The 24,453-nt window shown below is 36.4% G+C and overlaps 2 protein-coding genes across 2 annotated transcripts in view; one reads left to right on the top strand and one right to left on the bottom strand.

Moving 5' to 3' along the window:
- The window catches only part of LOC134657868 (facilitated trehalose transporter Tret1-2 homolog), a 91,077-nt gene extending 77,179 nt beyond the window's left edge, over positions 1–13,898 (bottom strand). The window contains exon 1 of the mRNA XM_063513449.1: positions 13,715–13,898. Within this exon, the coding sequence (XP_063369519.1) occupies positions 13,715–13,722 (8 nt within the window). The 5' untranslated portion in view covers positions 13,723–13,898. The remainder of the gene's footprint in view (positions 1–13,714) is intronic.
- LOC134657817 (facilitated trehalose transporter Tret1-like) overlaps positions 1–24,453 on the top strand; it is a 404,724-nt gene that overhangs the window by 247,399 nt on the left and 132,872 nt on the right. The window lies entirely within an intron of this gene.

Genomic DNA, 24,453 nt, shown 5'->3' with positions numbered 1-24,453 from the left:
CTTGCAGGCGTCTATAGACTACGGTGCTTACCATCAGGCGGGCCATATTTTGCGAGTTGAATATTAGGTCATACTGAACAACTCATATAATAGACGATATAACTACCGGAATGATATGAAGATAGTTATCTGCGAGCAAGCTATTCAACGGTTTGAACAAAAGCCGAGAGTTTGCAATGGAACGGAGACACGATAGTGTTGGCGTTCATTAGTCCGCTCATTTTGCTTGGCCATATTTCGTACACTTAGAACATTATAAAATTAAAAATACTTATTTCGTTTCCGGTTTACCGTGCATCATTTTCAGAAATTGAAAGCTAATTTTACACAACATTGACTAAGTCTAGAAAAATAATTTACTTCGACATAATAATAATTTAATAGTTAAAATAATCGTGAAAATATAAAATTGAATTAGCTGCTGTAAGTAAGGCGTTTAGTTACTGGAAAGCTACAGTATTGATATTTTTACAAGAATCGTTTTCGGGAACTTCTCGCATTTTTATCAGAGACGAATTTTCCCCCATTTTGATAAAAATAGTTATTTGTACAACAAGAGAGTAAAGGTCGATATTTCTTCGAGTGCCTATTTTTGAGTCTGAGTGAATCTAATTTAGAATCTTGAGCGTAGTGAGGGACTCAAAAGCGCACGAGATGTAAATAACTTTGATCTCGTGTTGTACATACAACTTTTCACCTCAACAGTGAGAACAAGACTATAAGAAAAAAGAAATAATAATATAAATGAAACTAAAGCTTTAATTAGTATATTATGCGTATATTATATCATATTATATCGGGTGTGCCTTAAATCAACGCCAAGACATAAAGGGCTTATAGGTACGTAGAACAGCTAATGGACTACAATATTAAGTAAATTTACCCTTAATGAAAATCTCATAGTTTATGAGATATCGGTAATAGTAAATTAAAAGTTAAATGTACAGTTATTGCAGTTAGATATGGAAAAGTAAGTAATCTTTTTGTTTGGGACATTTATATTTGAAATCTGTGTATTTTGTGACTGGACAGAGTGGGCAGGATCCGTATTTTCATCTTCGTTAGTAAACGTAGGGGACTCCGGTCGTGCTCGTGTCGAACTCGTACCTAAAAGTTTGTGCCGATGTTCCCGGATGCGACCAAGGGTCTGAGCTCTTCACATGTATGGATTCTACTATTCGTTGGCAGATTTTTGATTTATTCTCTACAGAATCTTCAATATAGCCTTCGGCTACTGTGTTAGACCTCCAGCCGCCATGGCGCTTAAGCGTGGTGAGGTCAGCTCCCGAATCTGCTAAAAGTGTGGCCGATGTACGCCGGAAGCAATGCCCGGTGTAAAGGTGTGGTTCAGCTAATTTCAAAAAAATAGCGATTTCTCGGGGCGTCGCACCTAGTTTATTTATACCCATTGGTTGTCTGGTACATTTGGCGTTGTGATATTGCAGGAAAAAACGGTCTGTCTTTGTATTTGCAGGACGTAAAGATTTATACCTTTCTCGCGAACAACAAAGGTCCTGTCGATATTCGTTTTTGTGTTTGGCAAGTTTATTAACATCACTGTGTCTGAATGCTTTTCAATTGCATTAATAGTCAGATTTAAGAGTTCATTCGTGCGACATGCTCCATTTATTCCAATTATGAGGATGACCTGCAATAAAATAGGTAAACACATATAATGTAAGTAATTACAATTTTTTACCGACAAAATTGCTAATACAATAATTCAAATAACACTAATGCGCGTACAATTAACAGATTGAATTTGTATATCCGTTTTGACCGTCACAGATCACAACTGACGGGCGCCGCGCGCGCGGCTACTACTAATATCAACCTTCGTGCATTGTAACAAGGTTCACGATGACGCGCCACGCACGACAGGCGTGGCGCTCAAAGGGATATACATATTATATAAATATTCCAATTAAAACCTTATCAAAATCAGTCGTGTCAACACAACGGTAGGTACTTACTTTTGCCGCTAGAAAATAGTTGTCCGGAGCTTCATTAATACTCTATGTTAGAGGCCGTAAGGACTTTAGTCTTTTTGGATTTATGTCCTACGGATATCCTTTTTAAATATGCTACGACTTTGGAATATTTTTCGATGTGCACGTCGTTTTTACTTTTTATTGTAGCCTTCAACATTGAAAAAATACTCCACATTGTAGAAGGTTGTTTTGTTTCAGACATTTGTATGAAGTACGATAAAATAACTGTTTCCGACAAAAAATTTGCTCCCTTTTCCATTCTCCATTTGTTGAAATTATCGTACGCTTTCATATACTTCTCCCGAGATTTATCCGGGAGGAAACTTAATTCCGCATTCTTTATAGTATCTCTTAACTCCTGTGGAGTTAATATGAATTCCTCTTCACTACTATCGCTCATATTTATTTAAATAAATTCACTTAAATGTCACGACAGAAACCGTCAGAACTACCAAGAACTTTTTTCAAACGGCCATGATGAACCGCGCAATTTTTAGGGTTCCGTAGCCAAATGGCAAAAAACGGAACCCTTATAGATTCGTCATGTCTGTCTGTCTGTCTGTCCGTCTGGCCGTCTGTCTGTCCGTCCGTATGTCACAGCCACTTTTCTCCGAAACTATAAGAACTATACTGTTGAAACTTGGTAAGTAGATGTATTCTGTGAACCGCATTAAGATTTTCACACAAAAATAGAAAAAAAACAATAAATTTTTGGGGTTCCCCATACTTCGAACTGAAACTCAAAAATTTTTTTTTCATCAAACCCATACGTGTGGGGTATCTATGGATAGGTCTTCAAAAATGATATTGAGGTTTCTAATATCATTTTTTTCTAAACTGAATAGTTTGCGCGAGAGACACTTCCAAAGTGGTAAAATGTGTGTCCCCCCCCCTGTAACTTCTAAAATAAGAGAATGATAAAACTAAAAAAAATATATGATGTACATTACCATGTAAACTTCCACCGAAAATTGGTTTGTACGAGATCTAGTAAGTCGTTTTTTTTTATACGTCATAAATCGCCTAAATACGGAACCCTTCATGGGCGAGTCCGACTCGCACTTGGCCGCTTTTTTTTTAATGGCGCGGAGCGTTCGGATACTAGTACCTACTCCAAAACAATAATGAAAAGGTAATGTGTAAAAACGTTTTAAAATAATATTCTGTGAGAATTTTTGACTCTGGTGTTTATATTTTACCATAAAATTGTTTAAAATTTGAATATTAGTATGTTTATCAAAATTATAATTTATATTTTAAAGTAAATTATACTTACGAATTATTTGCTTTCATGGTCTTACCTGTTCGGAACGATTCATTCTAACTTTTTTTTCGGGGGGTCTATTATCAAAGTTCTGTTATACGATTGAATGAATTTCGTAATTTTATGTCTCACTCTTTTCACTCACTAAGTGAAAGGGACATAGCGAATAGAACCCAAGTATTTCGAACTTGTATTAGGCCCCGCATATTGAAGTGACATATGAATATGAAGGTCACTTGAATGTCATTTTGTCTCTCTCAGTGAGCAAAATCGCATTTTGCTCACTGTTTTTAAGTAGCAAAGTTCCCTTGTTCGAGCTGCTGAGATGAAAAAAATATTTCCATAATGCATAAATTTCCAACTTTCGGAAATTTGGAGGTCGATTCTAATTTAACAATTTCTTATGAGTTTGAACTGGTTTTTATATGTTTTCCGAGCAAAACTCGGTCTCCCAGATATTATCACTTTTAAAAAGCTCACACAAAAAATTACTTTCTTTTTAGTCAAGGAAAAATTGTAACAGTAAAAAGGTAGGGTTGTCACATCGCATTAATTGCGCATGTAAGTGTGGGCGACAAGTCCCTGGGGAGTCACGTGTCGGGTAATGGTGCTCTTACGCAAAGGTAATGTGGGGCGAAGTGAAGGACGTTTCTTATCGTTTTATAAACAATAACAAACAAATTTAAAAGTGGAAAAATTACTGACTTGGGTGAGACTTGAACTCACGGCCTCTGGATCGATACTCCAGCGCTCTGCCATCTCCCAAGACAGTAATTTTTCCACTTTTAAATTTATTCTAAGCTTAATAGCATCAGTCGCAGACGTTTCTGCTTGTTAAAAATTAAATTAATAACAAACAATACTACGAGTAAAACTAACTTGCATACTATGGCAGTAAATCTGAGGCTTTCTTATTTACTGGCCGAGGTGTGTTTACTATTTTTCTGTTTGACGGAGCCGGAAAGCGGTAGCTTCGTTTAGCACATCGTGCCTAAAGTTGACTTTTTCTTCACAGAAAACAGAAAATTATTCTACAAAGGGGTCATTCTCTCATTTCGTGCAAATCGGTGAGATTCTCTCGATTTGTAATTTTTCTTTTAAATGGTAAACTTTTGAGTTTCGTCAATTTGTGGATTCATTTATTAACATTTTTCTGCTAAAGGCACCTTTGTAACGTTATTACTTTTCATTTAATAAGGCTACTGGTAATGAACTACGTGCTGGTATTGAATTCGGCCGAGATGGTAATTTTATCAGTGGACGGTAATGAAACAAACTTATGAAATCAAACATAAAAATACTGTATTTCAAGAAAATTAACACCAATTAAAATCAACAATATTAAAAACATGTGTCTTAAGCACCGAACCGACTTGACATACACTTGGGGTTGACAATCTCAACTTATAATGTTCAAGCTAGATGGTACATTTACCATTTACTTATCATCATTATAAGTCGAGATTGTCAACCCCAAGTGTTTGTTAAGTCGGTTTGATCATCTGCGCACCATATCACATAAAACATAGTTTTCAAATTTTCAAAAATTAGCATAGACAAAATATATTTAAATCATTCGCGTTTTGTACCTATGAAATTTTTTTTTATCGTTTTAACCCTATAGTGTGGGGTGTCGTTGGATAGGTCTTTAAAAATAAATAGGAGTTTGCAAACAACATTTTTTGATAAAGTGAATCATTTCGGAAATAATAATTTAGAAAGAACAAAAAACGGTTATTCCTTCTAACTTTTGAAAAATCGATTCAAAAAATATAAAAAAAAATCATAAAAATAGTGCTTAATAAACTCATTCAAACAAAATTAAAGCAAACTTGATAAGTTAAGCCGTTTATGAGTTATCGCTAAAAGTCTTCCCTTCTTATTTTATTTAAAAGCCTGGCAACCCTTATTTGTGACCGGATTTTCGCAAGCAACCCTATAACCACATAATAGTGACCGGAAAAAGATAGGCAACCTAGTTGATTTATATTGTACAAGTTGTATACTTTCCATTGGAACTTATTTCGTTTGTCAGACAAATCGGTGAAATTTGAAGAAAAAAAATTTTTTTTTTAAATAATTAAAAATAGTCTTGACCATATTTCTTTAAGCAACCCTATTTATTTATGTTCAGGAACATATTTTCTTTCATAATATGTAAGTTTCATCCGGTGAAGGTGAAGACATATCGGTGAAGGTCGACCATCTTAGACTACAAAGGCTCCCCGGTTGGGCTCCCCTATTATCATATACAGTTTTAAATGTTTATAACAACGTAATATTTATAATAACTAAGCCTCTTTCCATTCAATGCACTGCCTCTAATATATTATCATTACCTTCTTAAGTCATTCATTACCTTCCCCAGTAAAATTGGAAGGAAAAGAAGTGAATGAAACCGATATGAATGAAGTTTTGGAAGTTTTTGTCGCCTACATCAGTTGGCATCAGACCTTAATTTTGCAGAATAAACCATCTGAAAGGCGACACTAAAACACTTCATTACGTATAATTATAATAATGTACACTTGCTACTTACTGTATAAATCACGCGATGGCGATGAAGACTAACGAGAACCACACTCCTTCCCGACAGGAGAGATCGTATATATTTTCGCTAACAGCGGCATACGGGCGTCCGCTACAAGATCACGTGGCCAACTGATTAACGAACAATGTGTTGCATCGGCGGTAGGCGCTATATACCCTCGCTATATAGCAAAATATAGCTAATCTATTTCTCGCGTCGGTAATGAAGAAATTACTTGAACCATACACTTATAAGGCTGTATAGTTTTTATTATTTATTTCTAGCTTCTAATATTATACGATTTAAAACATAACTAAATAAGTCATTTATTGAACAAACAACGAATTTTCTATTTGTAGTGTCTTAAGGTTAAAATGTAGGTCAAAGTTATATCTTCACGCGTTACATGTAGAGATGAATGAAAAAATTGGGTGTTAATTGTACATATAAAGAAAATACATACCTTTTTAGAATTGTTCATTGGAGAGACATATACTTTAGGCCCTATGTTACAACCTTGCATTAACAGATATTTGAAAACGCCACCACATTTTTGGTAAATTTCCGAAAACACCGATTTGCACGAAATGCGAGAACGACCCTTTAGGTACTTAAAACCTGTTGTTCGAAGTGTTGATAAAGGTACATAGGTACTTACTCTACAATTACAGGGTTAATATGTACCCTGCAGATTATTTCTAGGATAACTGTATCTTATGTGAGATTTTAAGTTGCAGTGTTAAAATAAAGCGAAACCATACAAGGCAACACCATTTATTTTGACTCGGCAATCTTTGTACAAAATCACCAAAACGGCTTGGAAAGGCTCCTTTATTTAAAAACAGGGGCCAAATAGCTTTTGTCCTCAAGGGTGCAAATAATTGCTGGAATTCGAACATGACTCATGATCTTGATTTCTTTTTTTAATTAAAAAAAGAAGAAAAGGCCGGTCATTGTGAAAATCATATTACATTTTGTTAGTTTATTCAACGGACAAAAATACTAGTACCTACCTAACGCATTTAAAAGTAATAACTCAAATTAAAAAAAAAAAGTTCGTTTCCATCTATTTTCCCGCCATTAATCTTTGACAGGAGCGGCGTGTATTTTTCACCTGAAAACTCCATTAACCGTAATTCTCGTAGTAAAATAGCTCTGTAAACAACTCTTCTTAATTGAGCTTGTTCATACATCAATTAGGGACGGGCTAACTCGTTTTGTACGGTTTTAGGTAAAAATTAAAAAAGTGGCCAAGTGCGAGTCGGACTCGCGCACGAAGGGTTCCGCACCATCAACAAAAAATAGAGCAAAACAAGCAAAAAAAACAAGCAAAAAAACGGTCACCCATCCAAGTACTGACCCCGCCCGACGTTGCTTAACTTCGGTCAAAAATCACGTTTGTTGTATGGGAGCCCCACTTAAATCTTTATTTTATTCTATTTTTATTTGTTGTACTTGTATTTGTTGTTATAGCGGCAACAGAAATACATCATCTGTGAAAATTTCAACTGTCTAGCTATCACGGTTCGTGAGATACAGCCTGGTGACAGACCGACGGACGGACGGACGGACGGACGGACGGACAGCGGAGTCTTAGTAATAGGGTCCCGTTTTTACCCTTTGGGTACGGAACCCTAAAAAGGTACCTTTGTTGTTACGCGTTGTGTTTGAGTAACATTTTTAAGTGGCGATCTCTTCCAGAAAACCTTTGGGTAGCGGAAACATAGAAGGAATTTAATCAAAAAAGTAGGTGTTGCAAAAACGTATTACTTTTGCTTGTAATTTTGAAGTGAAAACTTCTTTAGCGGCGCTGTGCACTCTTTCTGATGGGGAAAAAATCTTAAACTCATAACAGGTGTCACGTGACCGTAAGGCGTAAGACGTAATATAACCCTCTCTTTCTACCGCGCGGTGAAAATGCATGCCTGAGCCTGCTGTTTCGTTTTTATTCACCAAAGAACTTTAGTCATAACGTATCATAATCAGGTCAATTATTTAAAACTGGACTTTTATATTAAGCAATAAAGTTCAATGTTCTAATCTTGTACGGGCTGAAATACAGGATCTCACAGTTACATTCTAACTTCATATCACTCAAATATAATTCAATAAAGCTACATCTTGATGAAATCGCTAATAAAAGTGAACTCTACTACTGGTGAATAAAACTCAAAATATCATGACCAAATACATATATTTAGATGCGAGGTCTGCAAGGTAACTTTACAATTTATATTCGAATTTTAAACAATTAACGCAACAAATTTAAGCTCACTGACGAGCAATTTCGGAACTAAAATTTTTCAATAGAAAGGAGGATGGGTCAATTATACATAGTGCTGCAGACATTTTGGACTAGTCATTGAGTTTTCACTTCTGTCGGCACTCGCGGAGTGCAACCCGTTGTTTTTTTAACTAAGTTATTAACAATGTTTGATGAGTGTGGAATCCTACCAAAATATAAGTTTGTTGTAGCAACTCGCTACAGCAAACTTATATTTTGTGAAGAGAACCTTCACTGAAACCCCTGAAAATTGTTTGGATTTTTTTTTTCTTATTCTGTTTGATTTTAACTATAAATTGACCGAGATTTCAAAAAATTAAACATGAGAATCTCCTTTTTTTGGAAGAGGGTAGGTAAGTTAAAAAGAAAATTAAAAGAAACTTACATGGTACCTATGTACGAGGGGTGTTCAAAATATTCTCGGTATGAGAATGAAAACAAACAAGTACGAAAAGTTTGATATTTTTATTTTTCAATATACTCCCCCCCTATGTTCATACACTTAAAAGATCGATCAATTATTTTTTTTAATCCCTCGTAAAAATATTTTTTATCTTTCGTGTAAAAATGCTCCTCCACTGCCGCCTTCAATGCTTCATCGTCAGAAAATTTATTTCCACGCAGATCCTTTTTAAGATTGGGGAGCAAAAAGAAGTCGCTGGGGGCTAAGTCCGGACTATACGGTGGGTGAGTAACAGTTTTAAACCCACATTCAACAATAGCTGCCTTGGCAATATGAGCAGTATGGACGGGGGCGTTGTCATGCAGAAGCAGAATACCTTTGGTTAACTTTCCTCGCCTCTTTTCTTTAATTACATCCTTTAATTGACGTAGAATGTTAGCGTAGTACTGTCCTGTGATATTTACACCTTTTTCTTTATAATCGATTAGTAATACTCCTTCACAATCCCAAAATATCGTGGCCATGACCTTGCCAGCTAAAGGGATGACCTTGAACTTCTTGGGATGAGCTGAACCCTTAATGTGCCACTGCATGGACTCTTGTTTACTCTCTGGGTCATAATGATGAACCCAGGTTTCATCTCCAGTAACTATTCTTTGCAGCACCTCATCAGGATTTTCACCGCACAGGTCAATAAAATCGGAACAACAAGCTACACGCATGTCTTTTTGAAGCCGAGTCAGCATTCGCGGAACCCATCTTGCACTTACTTTTGCCATATTAAGATGGTCATGTATAATATCATGTACGGTACCAATAGAGAGATTGGTTACTTGTGCTATAGATTTTACCTTCACTCGACCATCTTCCAATATAAGTTTTTCCACTTTATCAATATTTTCTTGTGAAGTAGCTACTACAGGCCGGCCAGGTCTAGGGTCATCTTCAATACTCTCCCTTCCGCGTTTAAACTCGCTTGACCACTTTTGAATGGTAGATAAAGAAGGAGCAGACTCACGGTAAACACAATCCATTTCCTCTTTTATGGTTTTTTGATTTTTACCCTGTTTTGTCAAGAATTTTATCACGCATCGATGTTCTAATTTAGTTAACATTGTCAATTCGCACATGATGTTCATGTTTGTTCAGCAATTGCAGAAAAACAAAAGACCATCTCGGTTCGAATTATACTTTTTTTTAATGTCAATGAATAAACCTTAGCGGCCAGTAACGAAAGAAATTTTAGAAGAGGTCGTAAGATATCAATACCGAGAATATTTTGAACGCCCCTCGTAGTTGTGACAATTTTACAACACAGGGAACAAATATCAATTCCATATTCAGGCACTAATAAATTGGTAATAAAACGCGAATTCCACCATGAAATTTGATCACACACGCCGCTATTAATTCGTATTTCATCGTTACTGTACAGATTGCAATGAATGTCGATTTCCATTCTAATTTCCGTTGTGCCGTATGAGCACACAAATCAAATTTGGAAGCTCCGGAGCAGGGATGTTGCGAACATCCGCATCCGCATAAAATCGACACGGGGCTTATGCGGATGCGGATGTCGAACAAGTCGGTACAGGAACGTCTTAGCGGCGGCGTAAGTGCTAGGTAATTTCGTCATTACCTAGGTATAACGAAATCGTCTAGATCCAGAAAAGTCGGCCAAGTTACTGTTTATTAAATATAACGCACCTATATTCTTGCTTAAAATACTAAAAGTTTCGTTTTTTTTTTAATAAAAAAATACTAAGAATGTAATATTTGATTTTTTCTAAGTACCCAATCTTGACATCCGCATTCGCGGATGTGAGCCTTTAAATATCCGCATCCGCATCCGCGTATGTCAAAAAATCGGCATCCGCAACATCCCTGCTCCGGAGCATACAGCGCATATGTCTGCATTGTGCACATTCTATTATTACTAACATATAGAACCGGAACAGGGAATCAGTATTTTGTGCCATGAGTTGCTGCCGTTTTGGCATTAAACCATACAAGCGGAGCGTGAATCTCGCGACCTAAACGCGTAAGCGCCATGAATTTTACGGCGCTTACGACATTTTGGTCGCACGGTACAGGTTATGATTGCTACAATTTCATTGTTTGGTATGTCATCTCTATAGTAATAATAAAATAACTCAGTTATTGTGTATAGTGAATAGCAAATGCAGTTTGAAAATATTAATGTAGTGTAGAAGGATGAAAATGAGAGTATATAATATTTAATCTGTCTATGGCAATGCAGCTCGTTCTGAACTACTGTACAGATGTAGTGTAAAATTGTTTGTCTCAAATATAGACGGCAAAGTCGACGTTGCCGGTTAATAGTTATTTTCGATACAAGTGCGAAAAAGAGGAAATTCGAAACGAGTGGCGATAAATTAAAACACGACCGAAGGGAGTGTTTTAAATCGACACGAGTTGCGAATTACCTATTCGCACGTGTATCGAACAACGTTTTACAGTACATAGGGCACTTTAAAATTTCGACATACGCACGAAAAGTGCTATTTTACGCACTAGTGCGGAAAAGTAGCCCCATATGTACTGTAAAAAATTGTTCGCGAAGTGCGTAGTTTATGGTCAGTCAAAAAATTAAAGTTAAAAACATTGCAGTCTCGATTTCGGGACTGCAATGTTGCATACAAATTCCATTATTTAACGAGTTCCAAACTTTTTAAAAGTTGAAATGGCCATATCAAATGAAGGCATAGGTCCAATTAAACAGCCAAACAGATGATCAGCACTTATTAATATAATGTTGGTACCGCGACTATTTAGTATTTAGGTGTCTCAAATAGGTTGGCGTATTTTCAGCAGAAAAATACACTTTTTTTTTAAAGGCGGCAAAGTAAATGTTTTCAATGGTTTTACTTTTCTCTGTGATAATTAGATCGTTGCTCCGGAAAATAATCTCTATTCTTGCACCATTTTTGAGAAAAGCACTATATATGACTCGGCTGGAAGGCTACTTGCTGGCTTCGGATTCAATTAAACGGACTCCCAAGGTCGTCCGTTTAAAACGAATCCTCAGCCTGCAAGTAGCTACTTCCGAACCTCGACAATAATGTACTATTCCATCTCTCGGAAACGTTTGCATTTGTCATGCTATTTTAGTCAATCTACTTTATTTATTACCGAGACTGACTGAAATACACACGTTCGTATGTTTCCGTGAAAATATGATGGAAAATAATCTTGCACTATATCTGTATATCGTACCGTGGTGAAAAGATGAAGATAATTATTGAAAAATTAAATTAAATTAAATTTTATCGAGAATATTTAAATTTCAAATTGTATCTTACCTTGTGTCCGAAGCCGGGCTTGGTAAACTTTACATAATGTATAAACTTTCCGGTCAAACTCCGATTTTATCGTTTGCGGGTTAGGGTCTGACGGCCGAAGATGATTACCTACTTTTAAGTTTAACTAGTTAAAGGCCGAAGTTAAACGATGTCTTAATATTTCTTAAAAAACCGATCAGGTGCGGTCGGACTCGCCCAGCGAGGGTTCCGTACAAATTTAGTTTAGTTTCAGGTTTTTCCCTATAATATTTGTAGTGTAAAACGATATAACTTGCCAAATTTCATTGTTCTAGGTCAACGGGAAGTAGGTACCCAATAAATTTTGATTCCCTTGAGTGTCGAAATATACGTTTTTTGGAGCTTTAAAGGGGCGTATCTTTTTTTAAATGTTAACCTAGAAAAAAAAATTTTTACAGCTTCAAGGTATCGTAGACCTGAGTATATGGTTTAAATTCAACTCGATACCTCCACGCGTTCTCGAGATAAAGGGTCTTGACAGACGGACGGAAAAAAGTGTACCTATAAGGGTTCCGTTTTTTCCCTTATGAGACTTAATTAAATGATAAAGTTAAATAACATAATCTGAATTATTTGTATTCAGATCTTGACTATATAAAAGAAAAAATACCTATATTAAACTTGCTAGCGTATTATGCGGCTGATATTTAAATAGCTGCAATGAAATTACCATATTAAATAGCTGCTACACAAATGTAAATCGCGCAAATTTGAATTAGGTACACTATGATTTAATGTACCTAACTGCAAAATTATACTTAACACTTATTAAACAACTTACTGCCGTATTCGAACTTCAAGATAAGCAGAGACGACATGTACTAGATCCATTCTAGATACGTTATAGTTTAGATTTCAACTAATTCTCTTTTGCAGCGCAATTCGAGCAACCAATGTCACTTTTGGGCGTTTTTTTGTTGTCCCCTACACTTTTTTTTCAAATTTGGGATTTTTTATGTTATTTCTACTCATAATCACGAGCTCTTTCTATCTTAATAGGAGAAAAAAAGGGTCCCAAAATTTCCATACATTTTTCGATATTTCCATTCTGCGACCGCCATACAAAGTCTATGAAAAATGGTGACGTAATGGAAATAAAAACCTTAGGACAGTTTTTTTCTTCTATTAGGATAGAAAGAGCTCGTGATTCTGAGTAGAAATAACATAAAAAAGTGTAGGGGACAAAAAAACGCCCTTTTACATTAGATAGAGTTAGATATCTATTAGATGTGAATTGGATCTCTAAGCCATATCTTGTGGAAATCGTTAAAGAGTATCTCCAGAATCGCGCAAATGTCAAATTTGACAGGTTAGATATTAAACATATCGTTATCGTATCTTGGCGATGTCTAAAAGATATCTAACAGATGTCTATTTCAAAATCCGAATCGGGCCCTTAGTATAATACCTTGTAAAAATACATAATATTATACGTTATTTACTGAAAATTTGCGTATAAATAAGCTTTAAAATATACATTGATATTTTAACGATTGAGTAGTGTGAATCTTTACAATGTGTAAAAATCGTGAAAGTTTAACCCCCTTATTCATAAAACTTTACGGGCCTGATTTAGTTAAATTATAATTTATCCCTTTCTTACAAATACATAAGTCGAAATGCCAAATAAAGACAAACGATTTATATATCTAATTAATTCCCAAATAATGCCATAAATATCTACGTACCAAGATTCCATGAACAGGACACTAATATTGAGCCAAAGGACACAAACAAGCTAAACGAGATGAAGCATTTAACACAAGTCAATACTTTCAGACGTCAATTAAAACCTCCTTAATCGTCCTGCGACCCTAGTACTCGATTCCACTTTAAATACGCTGCACAATGAAAATGGAAGGTTTTGTATGTTATAATTGTATTTTTTGTCTTTATCCTACCTTTGCATCGGCGCGTGCGTGCGAGGGCGACGCGTCACGTCGCCGGGCCGGTCGGGGGAGAACTGAAGCCTGTTGGTCTTGGGGCGGTTTTGGGAGATACATAGAGTTGTGAAACGGAATGGATTCAGATGGGGACTGTAATAAAATAACGCGACCTTGAGATTGGATTGGTTAAAATGGTTGAGTGTGAGTCAACTTTTCGATCGACACTTCACGTCTCTGGCACCAAGAAATCACGTTTTCAATTGAATATTTCTCAAAATTTTAGATATCAGAGTGAAATAACTTGTTTTAACGTTTATCTTAAAATTATATAAAAGTAAAATATTATTAAATTTATTAATAATCGAAAATTTCCGTCTGTAGATTAAATGTCGTGGACAGATTTTAGTGTTGTTCTAAAAGTTGATTCGCCCTGGGATGTGTTGAAAAATTCTGCCCGCAGTTTGGAAAAATGTACGTATCCAAATTTGTGTTTTGTAGGAATTAAACATAATCATTTTTGCGGTTCTACTCGAGTAAGATGAGTTTTTTTTCTATCTCCAAAAATAAAATCGTTGGGTTTTTTGATAAAGCATATATTTTCGGAAATTATCGCTCTAGTTCTACTACTTTTGATGCTAACAGTACGAAGCGGCATAGAAATCAAACTCCTTGACCGTACCTGGGCCGGGTGTACAAAGGTGGTGTTACCAGCTCTATATTAATGATAGCTCAGCGGCAACCCAGCAACAGTTGCTAACTGTGTTGCCAGGGGAAAAATACTAATTACTCCCTAAGTGGGTTAGGGAAATTATAAGTTGCTGGACAGTTTACTTTGTTATTGTTGTACCTATTATTGTATGTACTCATTCCGAGCTCCTCATTCTGGCCGCGACGAAGGACATATACTCTGTCAAGCAATTTCGGTAGAAAAGAGCGGCAAATTTAAAAAAAAACGTAGGCGCGAAGGGTTATCGTCCCATAGAAAATTTGAATTTCGCTCTTTTTTCTACTGACACTCTAGTTTGACCGGCTATAGGATAGGTAGTTTTTAACAATCGTGATCATCAGGCCTCGGAGTTTTTTTAGCACGGTAAGACTAAGGAGAGCTATGGAGTCTTTGTTAACATTAAAATTAAGTTCATACTCATACTCATCCTCATTAATTAAGTACAAGTAAATTATTTACAGCTCTAGACCTAATAAATATCAGCGATCATCACAATAACGAAATACGTAACTATATATTCATGACATAATGTGACATCTGATTTACTCATACACATATTTAGGTAAAGAGGTTTAATCATAAGTGGCCTATCACTTAAAAAAGTACTTAAGACATGCAACCTATGATTATAAACATTGGTAATACGTATTCGACATATTAAAACGATATTCCATAGATATTAAAACTGTTTATTATTCATTAAGGTTGATATAGAGCTACAATATTTTAGAATAGTTATGCGTTACTCTTCCTTACGTCTACAAAACAGTTCGTTCACACATAATGGGCAGTATAAACGTCGTAAGTCGCATTCATGGGCATCATTTTCAAGACACCAATATCAATATCATGCAACCTATGATTATAAACATTGGTAATACGTATTCGACATATTAAAACGATATTCCATAGATATTAAAACTGTTTATTATTCATTAAGGTTGATATAGAGCTACAATATTTTAGAATAGTTATGCGTTACTCTTCCTTACGTCTACAAAACAGTTCGTTCACACATAATGGGCAGTATAAACGTCGTAAGTCGCATTCATGGGCATCATTTTCAAGACACCAATATCAATATCTTAACAGTAATTATAGTATGTAGGTACGTTAAGTACTTAAATAAAATATTGGAGCGATGACACTGCAATATGGGTAATATAATAATATTAACATACACATATACATATTATATTATTGGGCATCATTTTCAAGACACCAATATCCTTATCTTAACAGTAATTATAGTATGTAGGTACGTTAAGTACTTAAATAAAATATTGGAGCGATGACACTGCAATATGGGTAATATAATAATATTAACATACACATATACATATTATTACTTTTTTATAATATAACATTTAATTAAATATATGTAAACAGAATTAATTACATATAAGTAGTCTAAGTATTTATAAAACGATTCGGACGAACTTAATTAATGAGGATGAGTATGAGTATGAATTTAATTTTAATGTTAACAAAGACTCCATAGCTCTCCTTAGTCTTACCGTGCTAAAAAAACTCCGAGGCCTGGTGATCATCATCGCCCCACTCAGAAAAAGTCGCGGGCAGTAGCTTGTAAACAAATACACATTGTATTAATAGATTGCTACAATTTTGACACTTCGTTTTAGCTTTGTCTTAGTCAGTGAAATAACCCTTTTAAAATTTAAAAACTTCTAAAATATAGAAAATAATTTAAATGTAGCAACACATTTCCCAGACACGATTACTGTCCGACCAAATAAAAAAGATCGGCGCGTCAAAAATATTCCAAATCCGCACCACCCTTCATATTTGGTAGCATTACATAGGATGCTGCTGAATTACAGACTTACCGATTAGATTAGTTTACAAGAATTTCGACCTTAGAATGCGGGTAATAAGGATGATAGAGGTGGTATATTTAACTGTGTTTGATTGACCTACATGATATTGAATGCGTTTCTATCACTTTGATTGACGTCACATCGTAGGTATAGCCAAGTTGTACGACTGCGGGCGTGTCTTTTAAAAGTAGGTACAGATGTAGCGCATTTTCCATCGTATTGTCACGGAAACTTACGAACGTATCTTGCTATTTCAGTTAGTCTCGGTACAAAAAGTACTGAGGTGGGCTGAAGTAGCATGATAAATACGAACGTTTCCGATAAAAATACGATGAAAAACTCAAAGGTAACTTGAGCAAATGACTTATAAAAATAGGTTATAGACGACAATCATAGTTTTTCTGGGGCGGCACTATTACCCAAGCTTCGAAGCAACGAAACCAAGGTACCTAGTCGGTCAAAACTCAACACAGTCCGAATGATCCATTAATACACTCTGCGAGGAAGATTTGAAGAGGAAAATTTCATATTTTCCTGAATATCGACTTAATCACGTTTACCTTGTATTTGTACATATTTTTTATTGCGACTCTAACTCATGTAAATATAAACAGCTCTGATATTTCGGGACTTCACCACACTAATTGAAATGAAAGTAATCAAGATTATGCGTGTGTAATTGGCATAAATCCATTTACACAAATGGACTGCCGGTACATATCTGCCACGGCATCATAAAGTTAAAAGTGTCAATTAAACAGTCGCAATTTTTATCACTTGTCATGCCATGCGTCACTTTCGCACTTACATATTTGTTAGAACGTGACAGCCATGGTTACAAATGATAAAAAGCCAGCCATCTTAGCCCTACTGGTCGGCCGACTGACCACAGGGGACTCCTTACGGTCACAATATTTTGTAATTTTAAAGGTAAAAACTTGGCTAAAGGGAGGCAGGAGGGGGAGGAAGGATCGGAAGGATCCAATTATTTCAAGTGCGGTTGCGACCTCTACAAGGTAACTGAAGGTACTGAAAAAATCCACATTGGTTATTGAATGGGAGAGACTATACACTAAGCCAGCGGTCGGCAACCCGCGGCCTGCGGGCCGCATGCGGCCCGTGAACCTGTCACTTGCGGCCCGCGAGCCTCCCTGGCTATTTTGTATGTAATATTCACAAACGACAATGTCTAGTCTAGTCATAAATATTAACAAAGTGCGGCCCGAGTCAATTTCGTTAACTACTATGTGGCCCTTGGCTGCTAAAAGGTTGCCGACCGCTGCACTAAGCGGTTGAGACGTAGAAAACTTTAAGCCTGTAGGTATAAGGTAGAGGGAATATTTTTCCGACCGGATTTTGAACAATATTTCAAATTAATAGGGTTCAATTTTGCATAATTCCTGACACCCTTATGCCTTATAAAATAAAGGGTTAACTTAGACGAAATAAGCAACATCCTACTTTCCTATTAATAAAAATAATGATGTTAAAATTTTGAAGACCCGTTATTGACTTTAATGCCCCATATTGAATGTATTTTGGTAAACTATACACAACAACTATAGGCAAGAGACGATTCAGCGAAGTTTTTACCTATAACCTTTATTCCATAGTCATTAAGAGAAACGGCCACGTTCGAAAGGCAATTTGTAAATGTTTCCAGACGTTATTAATGACCTTGCGAGAACCCATTGCAACTTAAATAGAATGCCTAGTACTGCTCCAGAGTTAATGGGTTTATTTAAACTTGAAAACGTTTCAAACAATAGGGATTTCATTTAAAACAAAATGGTGTCTTTTTCGGGATCCTTTGCATTATCGGGATTTTACTGGGTCAAAACTCAATCAGGATACGTGTTCGTTAAGGGGCTCTTATAGCGACCTTTTTTCTATCATCACTATCAGATGAATTTAACCCTATGAACCCTTAAGGTCATCGTAAGAAATCGTGCCTGTGGCGCCTAGAACACTTATAATACTCGTAAGTTCTCAAAGTAGTGGGCGTTTTTTTTAAGTTGTCCCCTACACTTTTTTTCAAATTTTAGATTGTTTATGTTATTTCTACTCAGAATCACGAGCTCTTTCTATCCTAATAGGAGAAAAAAAGTGTCCTAAAATTTCCATACATTTTTCGATCTTTCCATTCCGCGACCGCCATACAAAGTATATGATGAAAAATGGTCACGGAATGGAAATAAAAACCTTAGGACACTTTTTTTCTCCTATTAGGATAGAAAGAGCTCGTGATTCTGAGTAGAAATACCGTAAAAAATCCCAAATTTGAAAAAAAAGTGTAGGGGACAACTTTAAAAAAAAACGCCCTAGTACGTGACGTGATCTAAGTAACCTTCAACGTTTCCAGTACGGTTTATATTGGCTAGCTTATGGCAAAGTTATTGGGGTGTGCATGACGTTCTTGGATCTGACAGATGTCGTTCAAAAGGCGACCAGAAGAATTTTTGAATTATCACCGAAGTTACGTAATTACCTAGGTACTTCATCCCAATTGGATATCAACGACATTGGATTCACCAATTTGGTTGTCACCGTAGGATGGCATTCCTCAACTGTGCGTTTACTTGTAAAATTATTGCCTTTTATCAATAAAACATCTGTATCTGTATCTGTATCTGTTTATCCAGAAACTTCCTGCCTCTCAAGGATAACTGTGGAATTAGCTGCCGCCTGCGTTATTTCCGGACCGATACGACCTTCATCACCGACCTTCATATCTTTAAGAAAAAAACGTACTCCCATCTTAAATGCCGGCAACTCACAACTCTGGTGTTGCGAGTGTCCATGGGCGATGGTAATCACATACCATCAGGCTATTCGCCTGCTCGTTTGCCGCCTATATGATAAAAAAAAGCTAAGCAAAAGTTTATTAAACATTTATAAAAGGGCGAAATAGTTATGAGAAGGTATTCGCAGAAGTCACCTTAGCAATTTCTACGAACTTTATTAGTATCCAGCACATTAAGAACAAATACCAAACTAAGAAAACTCAAGAATTTTAATACTACACTTGTAAACATTTCAGCGCATTGGTCGTTATCACTGACCTCACATTCAAGCCAATTTATACCATATCCTTTAGCCATAAGCTCCATAAAATCATTGGCGTTTTCGAAAATGTATTTTTGTATTTCCTTCCAGAGATTTGTAGAATATTCAAGAAGGAATAGCGTGACTGATATCTGAAAGAAATTAAAGGCAAACACGTATAGTCACCAGCATAAATATATGACTGTGGGCGGCCGTGCAAAAATATCTGATGCTCCATTGGAGCCATAAGTATATGACGACACTACCTCGGTAAAAATATGTGGCGCTTTGTGGCCGGCAAAAATATCGTTAGTCTGTATCCTGAAAGATACATAAGACTATCCCGTTCGGTCATTTCCCCCCCCCTCATGCCAGATCCAGTTATATACTAGATTCATGATATGATTGCAATACGTTCAAATTTACAAAATAATTATATCCATTTTATTCCGTCAAATCGATGACAGAATATAATGTGAGACAGACATATGCAATGACAAGTCTGCACTCTTTTCGAGAATTGTCAAATCACTTCATACAATTTAAGGCTCTATGCTATCCTGTGGGCTTAGCACGGTAGCAGTTATCACGCAATATGGTATAAAATATGTGAATAAAACGTTAGTTACCGACGATTTTATCATGCATACTATGGTAGCAGACGATATATGGAGTTATCCACATTTGACAGCGGTAGATGACAGAAGACAATTTGCATAACATGGGGGTTGGATAATTTGACATATTATCCCATTTTGACAGTTCAACTTAGTTAATTTTATCTAAGTGCTTCTTAGGTGACGATAAGCCTTGTCGTGAAAGCAAAACTAGTGAATAAACCTATTACAAATACAAATTACAGGTAAATATCCGTTTTTCTATGATTATATTGAGAGTTATTAGTTACAATGTTCCGCTTTATATAATATAGTCAATATTTTGTTTGCAGGGAAGTCAAATTTTATTATTCCTACTCGCGGCTGCTGTTGAAGAAACAAAGCGTCGAAAAATCTCGTGCATAGCTTTAAGAAACGCTTGCAACCCGTTTGATATGCCAGACGAAGAGTTTCGGCATATTTACAGAGTGTAAGGAGTGTGCAGTGCATTTATGTGCCGAACTTAACGCAGAGTCTCAAAACGGTGATGGATTACCAAAACACCTTAAAGGTAAAGCTTAATAAAATTGTAGTGTTTCTTTAAAGTTAATATGTATTCCATGTAAGACAGGCGTCTCAATGACAATGCTACTAAACTCTTAAATACTATCTCATATTATAATTGTAAAAATTAGTATGTTAAGATATTCTGTTGCACAATCTTATACTTACTAACAGAGGTTACTTATTTAAGCCACTTTTTACCTCAACATTCATATCCTAACCTAAAGGGGAAAGTCTACTTACCTAGGTACAAATATTACATCTATGTTCTTATTTGTTTTAGGTTTTAACAGTATTAGCTGTAATACTGGTAGCTGATGGCAACTACCAACGCGGGACTAGTCAAGATGATGGCTTGTCCATTGGCCAGACTACTGTAAGTCAATACCTTTCTCGAGCAACTTGCACACAGAAGGTAAGTTCTCTTGAGCACTGAATTAAGTACTTACTAGACATAAAAAACTGTGACGTTCCACTAGGCGTGTCTTAGTAACTTTTTTGAATAAGTATGAGTGTGGCTGTATTGTGCAATGAGATAGGTAACTATTGTTTGATAGTTATGTTAAGTAGTTACTGGGTCTAGGATACATACTGTTATTCTTCATATTCAATTATTCATTATGTGAAAAAAACTGACAATCACAATATAAATTCCTGAAAATCTACCATGTGTAATTTTAAGTGAAATTGTATATTGTGAGATAAATAAATCATATCATATCATAATCTGGGAATGCATTTAAGGTTTAACTAAGGCATCCAGTTCTAGTTCTATTGTGCTGTATTGTTGACAAACATACTTAGTCATATTTTTATTAAAAAAAAAAAATACAGGCCTATTGCTTGATGACTAGCGGAATGCGCAGCAAGCAGCAACCTCGAGTCTAGGACAAAACTTAACTTTCATATTTTTGGTGTGCATCAGTAAGCGTTCATATTGCTCTTCACGAGACTCCAATGGATAATACATATATATAAAAACTAGCGGATAATATATATAAAAACCAATGGATATTATTCCCCGAAATGGTCGTTCCCGTCGATTAGTTACTAGTAGCTATATTTTGGGTGCAAATAGCCTGCACTCATGTGAAAATATTTCATTCATAGCTGCCACATGAACCTGCTGTTACTTATTTCCTTATTTTTCTTCCAGAAAACTTCTCGTGGATACAGGGGGAAATTAAGGAAGGCGCTCCCCGAGGACTTCCTAAGCATCATGCACAAAACCGGCTGTTGTTAAGAGCCCATCAACCTGCACACTAGCGCCACTGCTAAGTAATCGTGATTATTTCAATTTAACGAAATATATTTAAAAAAGGGGGCTGCTACGCATTGTATCTTGTATTAAAGTACCTTTTGAATACTCGTACATCAAACTAGTTTCTATGTTGCTGGATTCGTCAATCTATGCGTCCAAGTTAAAACGGCCGTTTTTGTTTTGAGTTTATAGATTGACGAATTCAGCAACATAGAAACTAGTTTGATATATTCACAAGGTACTTTAATACAAGATACAGTACGTAGCGGCCCCCCTTTTTTAAATATCTTTCGTTAAATTGAAATAATCATGATTATTTAGCAGTGGCGCTAGTGTGCACGTTGATGGGCTCTTGAGAATGTGCGCGTGCGAGCCAGCTTAATAAATACTTATTTCGCCTATAACCAACTATGTTTTACTATCACACAAATACCTACCTCATCTATTTACCTATTTTTCTATGGTCAATCTTCATACAAAACAGCATTCCCCGCATGTAGGTGTCGCTTATTCTTATTTTTCATTTTAGCGTACAAAATCTGTCACTGTTACTACTTATAGCTTCTAAACGTATTTAATCCGACTTTCATATATATACACTATAGTATAATTAAAGCATTTTAAGCACGTTCTTATTTAAAGACGCATCTAGTTAGTCTGTGGCGGTCAAAAGGTTAAATAAGAATATTCCTAAATGCTCTATTATGCTATAAGTCTACCTACTTTAGTAACTATAACTACGGTCAGACAGAGTTTAATACTCTAATAATTAATGTTAAATTTTAAAAAACTATGTTAAATCCATTAACAACAATGTCAATATTCTCGCGGCGTTGGCACTGTTGTCAGTCTTCTATGTTTACTAGGTAAGTTAAGAGCCCGTCAACGTGCACACTAGCGCCACTGCTAAATAATCGTGATAATTTAAATTTAACGAAAGATTTTTTTAAAGGGGGCCGCTACGTATTGTATCTACATAGTATTAAAGTAACTTTTGAATACATCAAACTAGTTTTATGTTGCTGGATTCGCCGATCTATGAACTTAAAACAAAAACGGCCGTTTTAACTTTGGACGCATAGATTGAAGAATCCAGCAACATAAAAACTAGTTTGATGTATTCAAGAGGTACTTAAATGTGACGGAATCTATGAAAAGGGACCTTATTGTCGATGGCGCTTACGTCATTATTAAAGATGCTCCGATATAAATATAATGCCGCGCGATGTAAGCGCCATCGACAATAAGGTCCCTTTTCATAGATAATGCCCCAAATACAAAATACAGTACGTAGCGGCCCCCTTTTTTAAATACCTGACGTTAATTTGAAATAATCACGATTATTTAGCAGTGGCGCTAGTGTGCACGTTGATGGGCTCTTAACAATATCGGCTCTGTGCTGCTGGAGAGAATATTATAAATGGGTAAATAACACAACTATTGCCAAAAAGATAAACCAAGTTTATTTTCACATTAAATTATGGTATACAAACAAATCATTAATTGTCGTCCCCGGTGCGAAAGTGCCCATGATGCTAGCAACTTTTCAACGCTGGATTACTATGGGCAGCTTTTGCACCAGGAACGGCTCGGAGCGAGGGCCGTAATGTATAGGTATACATAGTAATGACCTGAAAAGGGAAAAAGTGTTTTGGTCTCAGACACACTCAGAGTACTCAGACAACGATATAACCGGAGAGTTAGCCACGGAACCCCTTTGTTGCCCATCCACTCACACACCCACCGCTGAACTGCTGCCATGCTGGATTAATTAATAATGATAGTATGGCCCACTAACTAGAGGGATTTCGTTGCTCTATAAATTGCATAAGTACCTATTTCCGTGGCTAGCTCTTAGACTAATATATATAATATACAAATACTTAAATACATAGAAAACATCCATGACTCGGGAACAAATATCTGTGCTCATCACACAAATTAATGCCCTTACCGGGATTCGAACCAGGACCGCGGCTTCACAGGCAGGGTGACTACCCATTAGACCAGACCGGTCGTCAAAACATATATATGTACTTACATAAGAGAATTTGGGACGTTAGCCGCGTACCCTGCCTCGTTTCCAGCCTTGGCCACCGGTGGACTTGATCACTTTATCTTTAGTGTATGACATATATTTCAATTTATAAGAACTGAAACAAACTACTAATGATGTCGCGGGGTAAACTATAAAAATACTAACGCGTTGGCCACATTGCGCGACTGGCTCCGGCTAAGGCAGGGAAGGCTAGATGGGAACGAAAGGTCCGATCGCTGTGTCTCGCTACAACCTATGGTTGTCGCCTTAGCCGAAGCCAGTCGAGCAATGTCATGGCCAAGCCGTAAGGCTAAAGGCTTCGTCACACAGGCGCGTTTTCCGGGCGGGGCGTTAGCGGGGCGCGCCGCTTTTACATATAAAACTCTCACGCCCCGCCCGGGAAACGCGCCTGTGTGACGGAAACTTAAGCGTATGCTGAGACGCAGGCGACGTAGGTCACGCAGCGCAGCACAGAGCGATTTTTGTAAAGTATAGAACGTCCTTTAGGTACGCACACTCCAGAGTAAGGACGTTCCATACTTTACAAAATCTGCTCTGTGCTGCGCTGCATGAACTGCGTCGCCTGCGTCTCATAATACGCTTAGCCTAGTGGCATTATTCATAAAAGTGTTACTGCCCTGAATTAGCTATGAATCGTTTGTCTTTATCTGTCATTTTGACTTAG

Source organism: Cydia amplana, chromosome 21, assembly GCF_948474715.1.
Source record: "Cydia amplana chromosome 21, ilCydAmpl1.1, whole genome shotgun sequence".
NCBI classification, from domain to species: Eukaryota; Metazoa; Arthropoda; class Insecta; order Lepidoptera; family Tortricidae; genus Cydia; species Cydia amplana.
The sequence above is the reverse complement of the archived record's forward strand: the minus strand, read 5'-3'. Positions and strand labels throughout refer to the sequence as shown.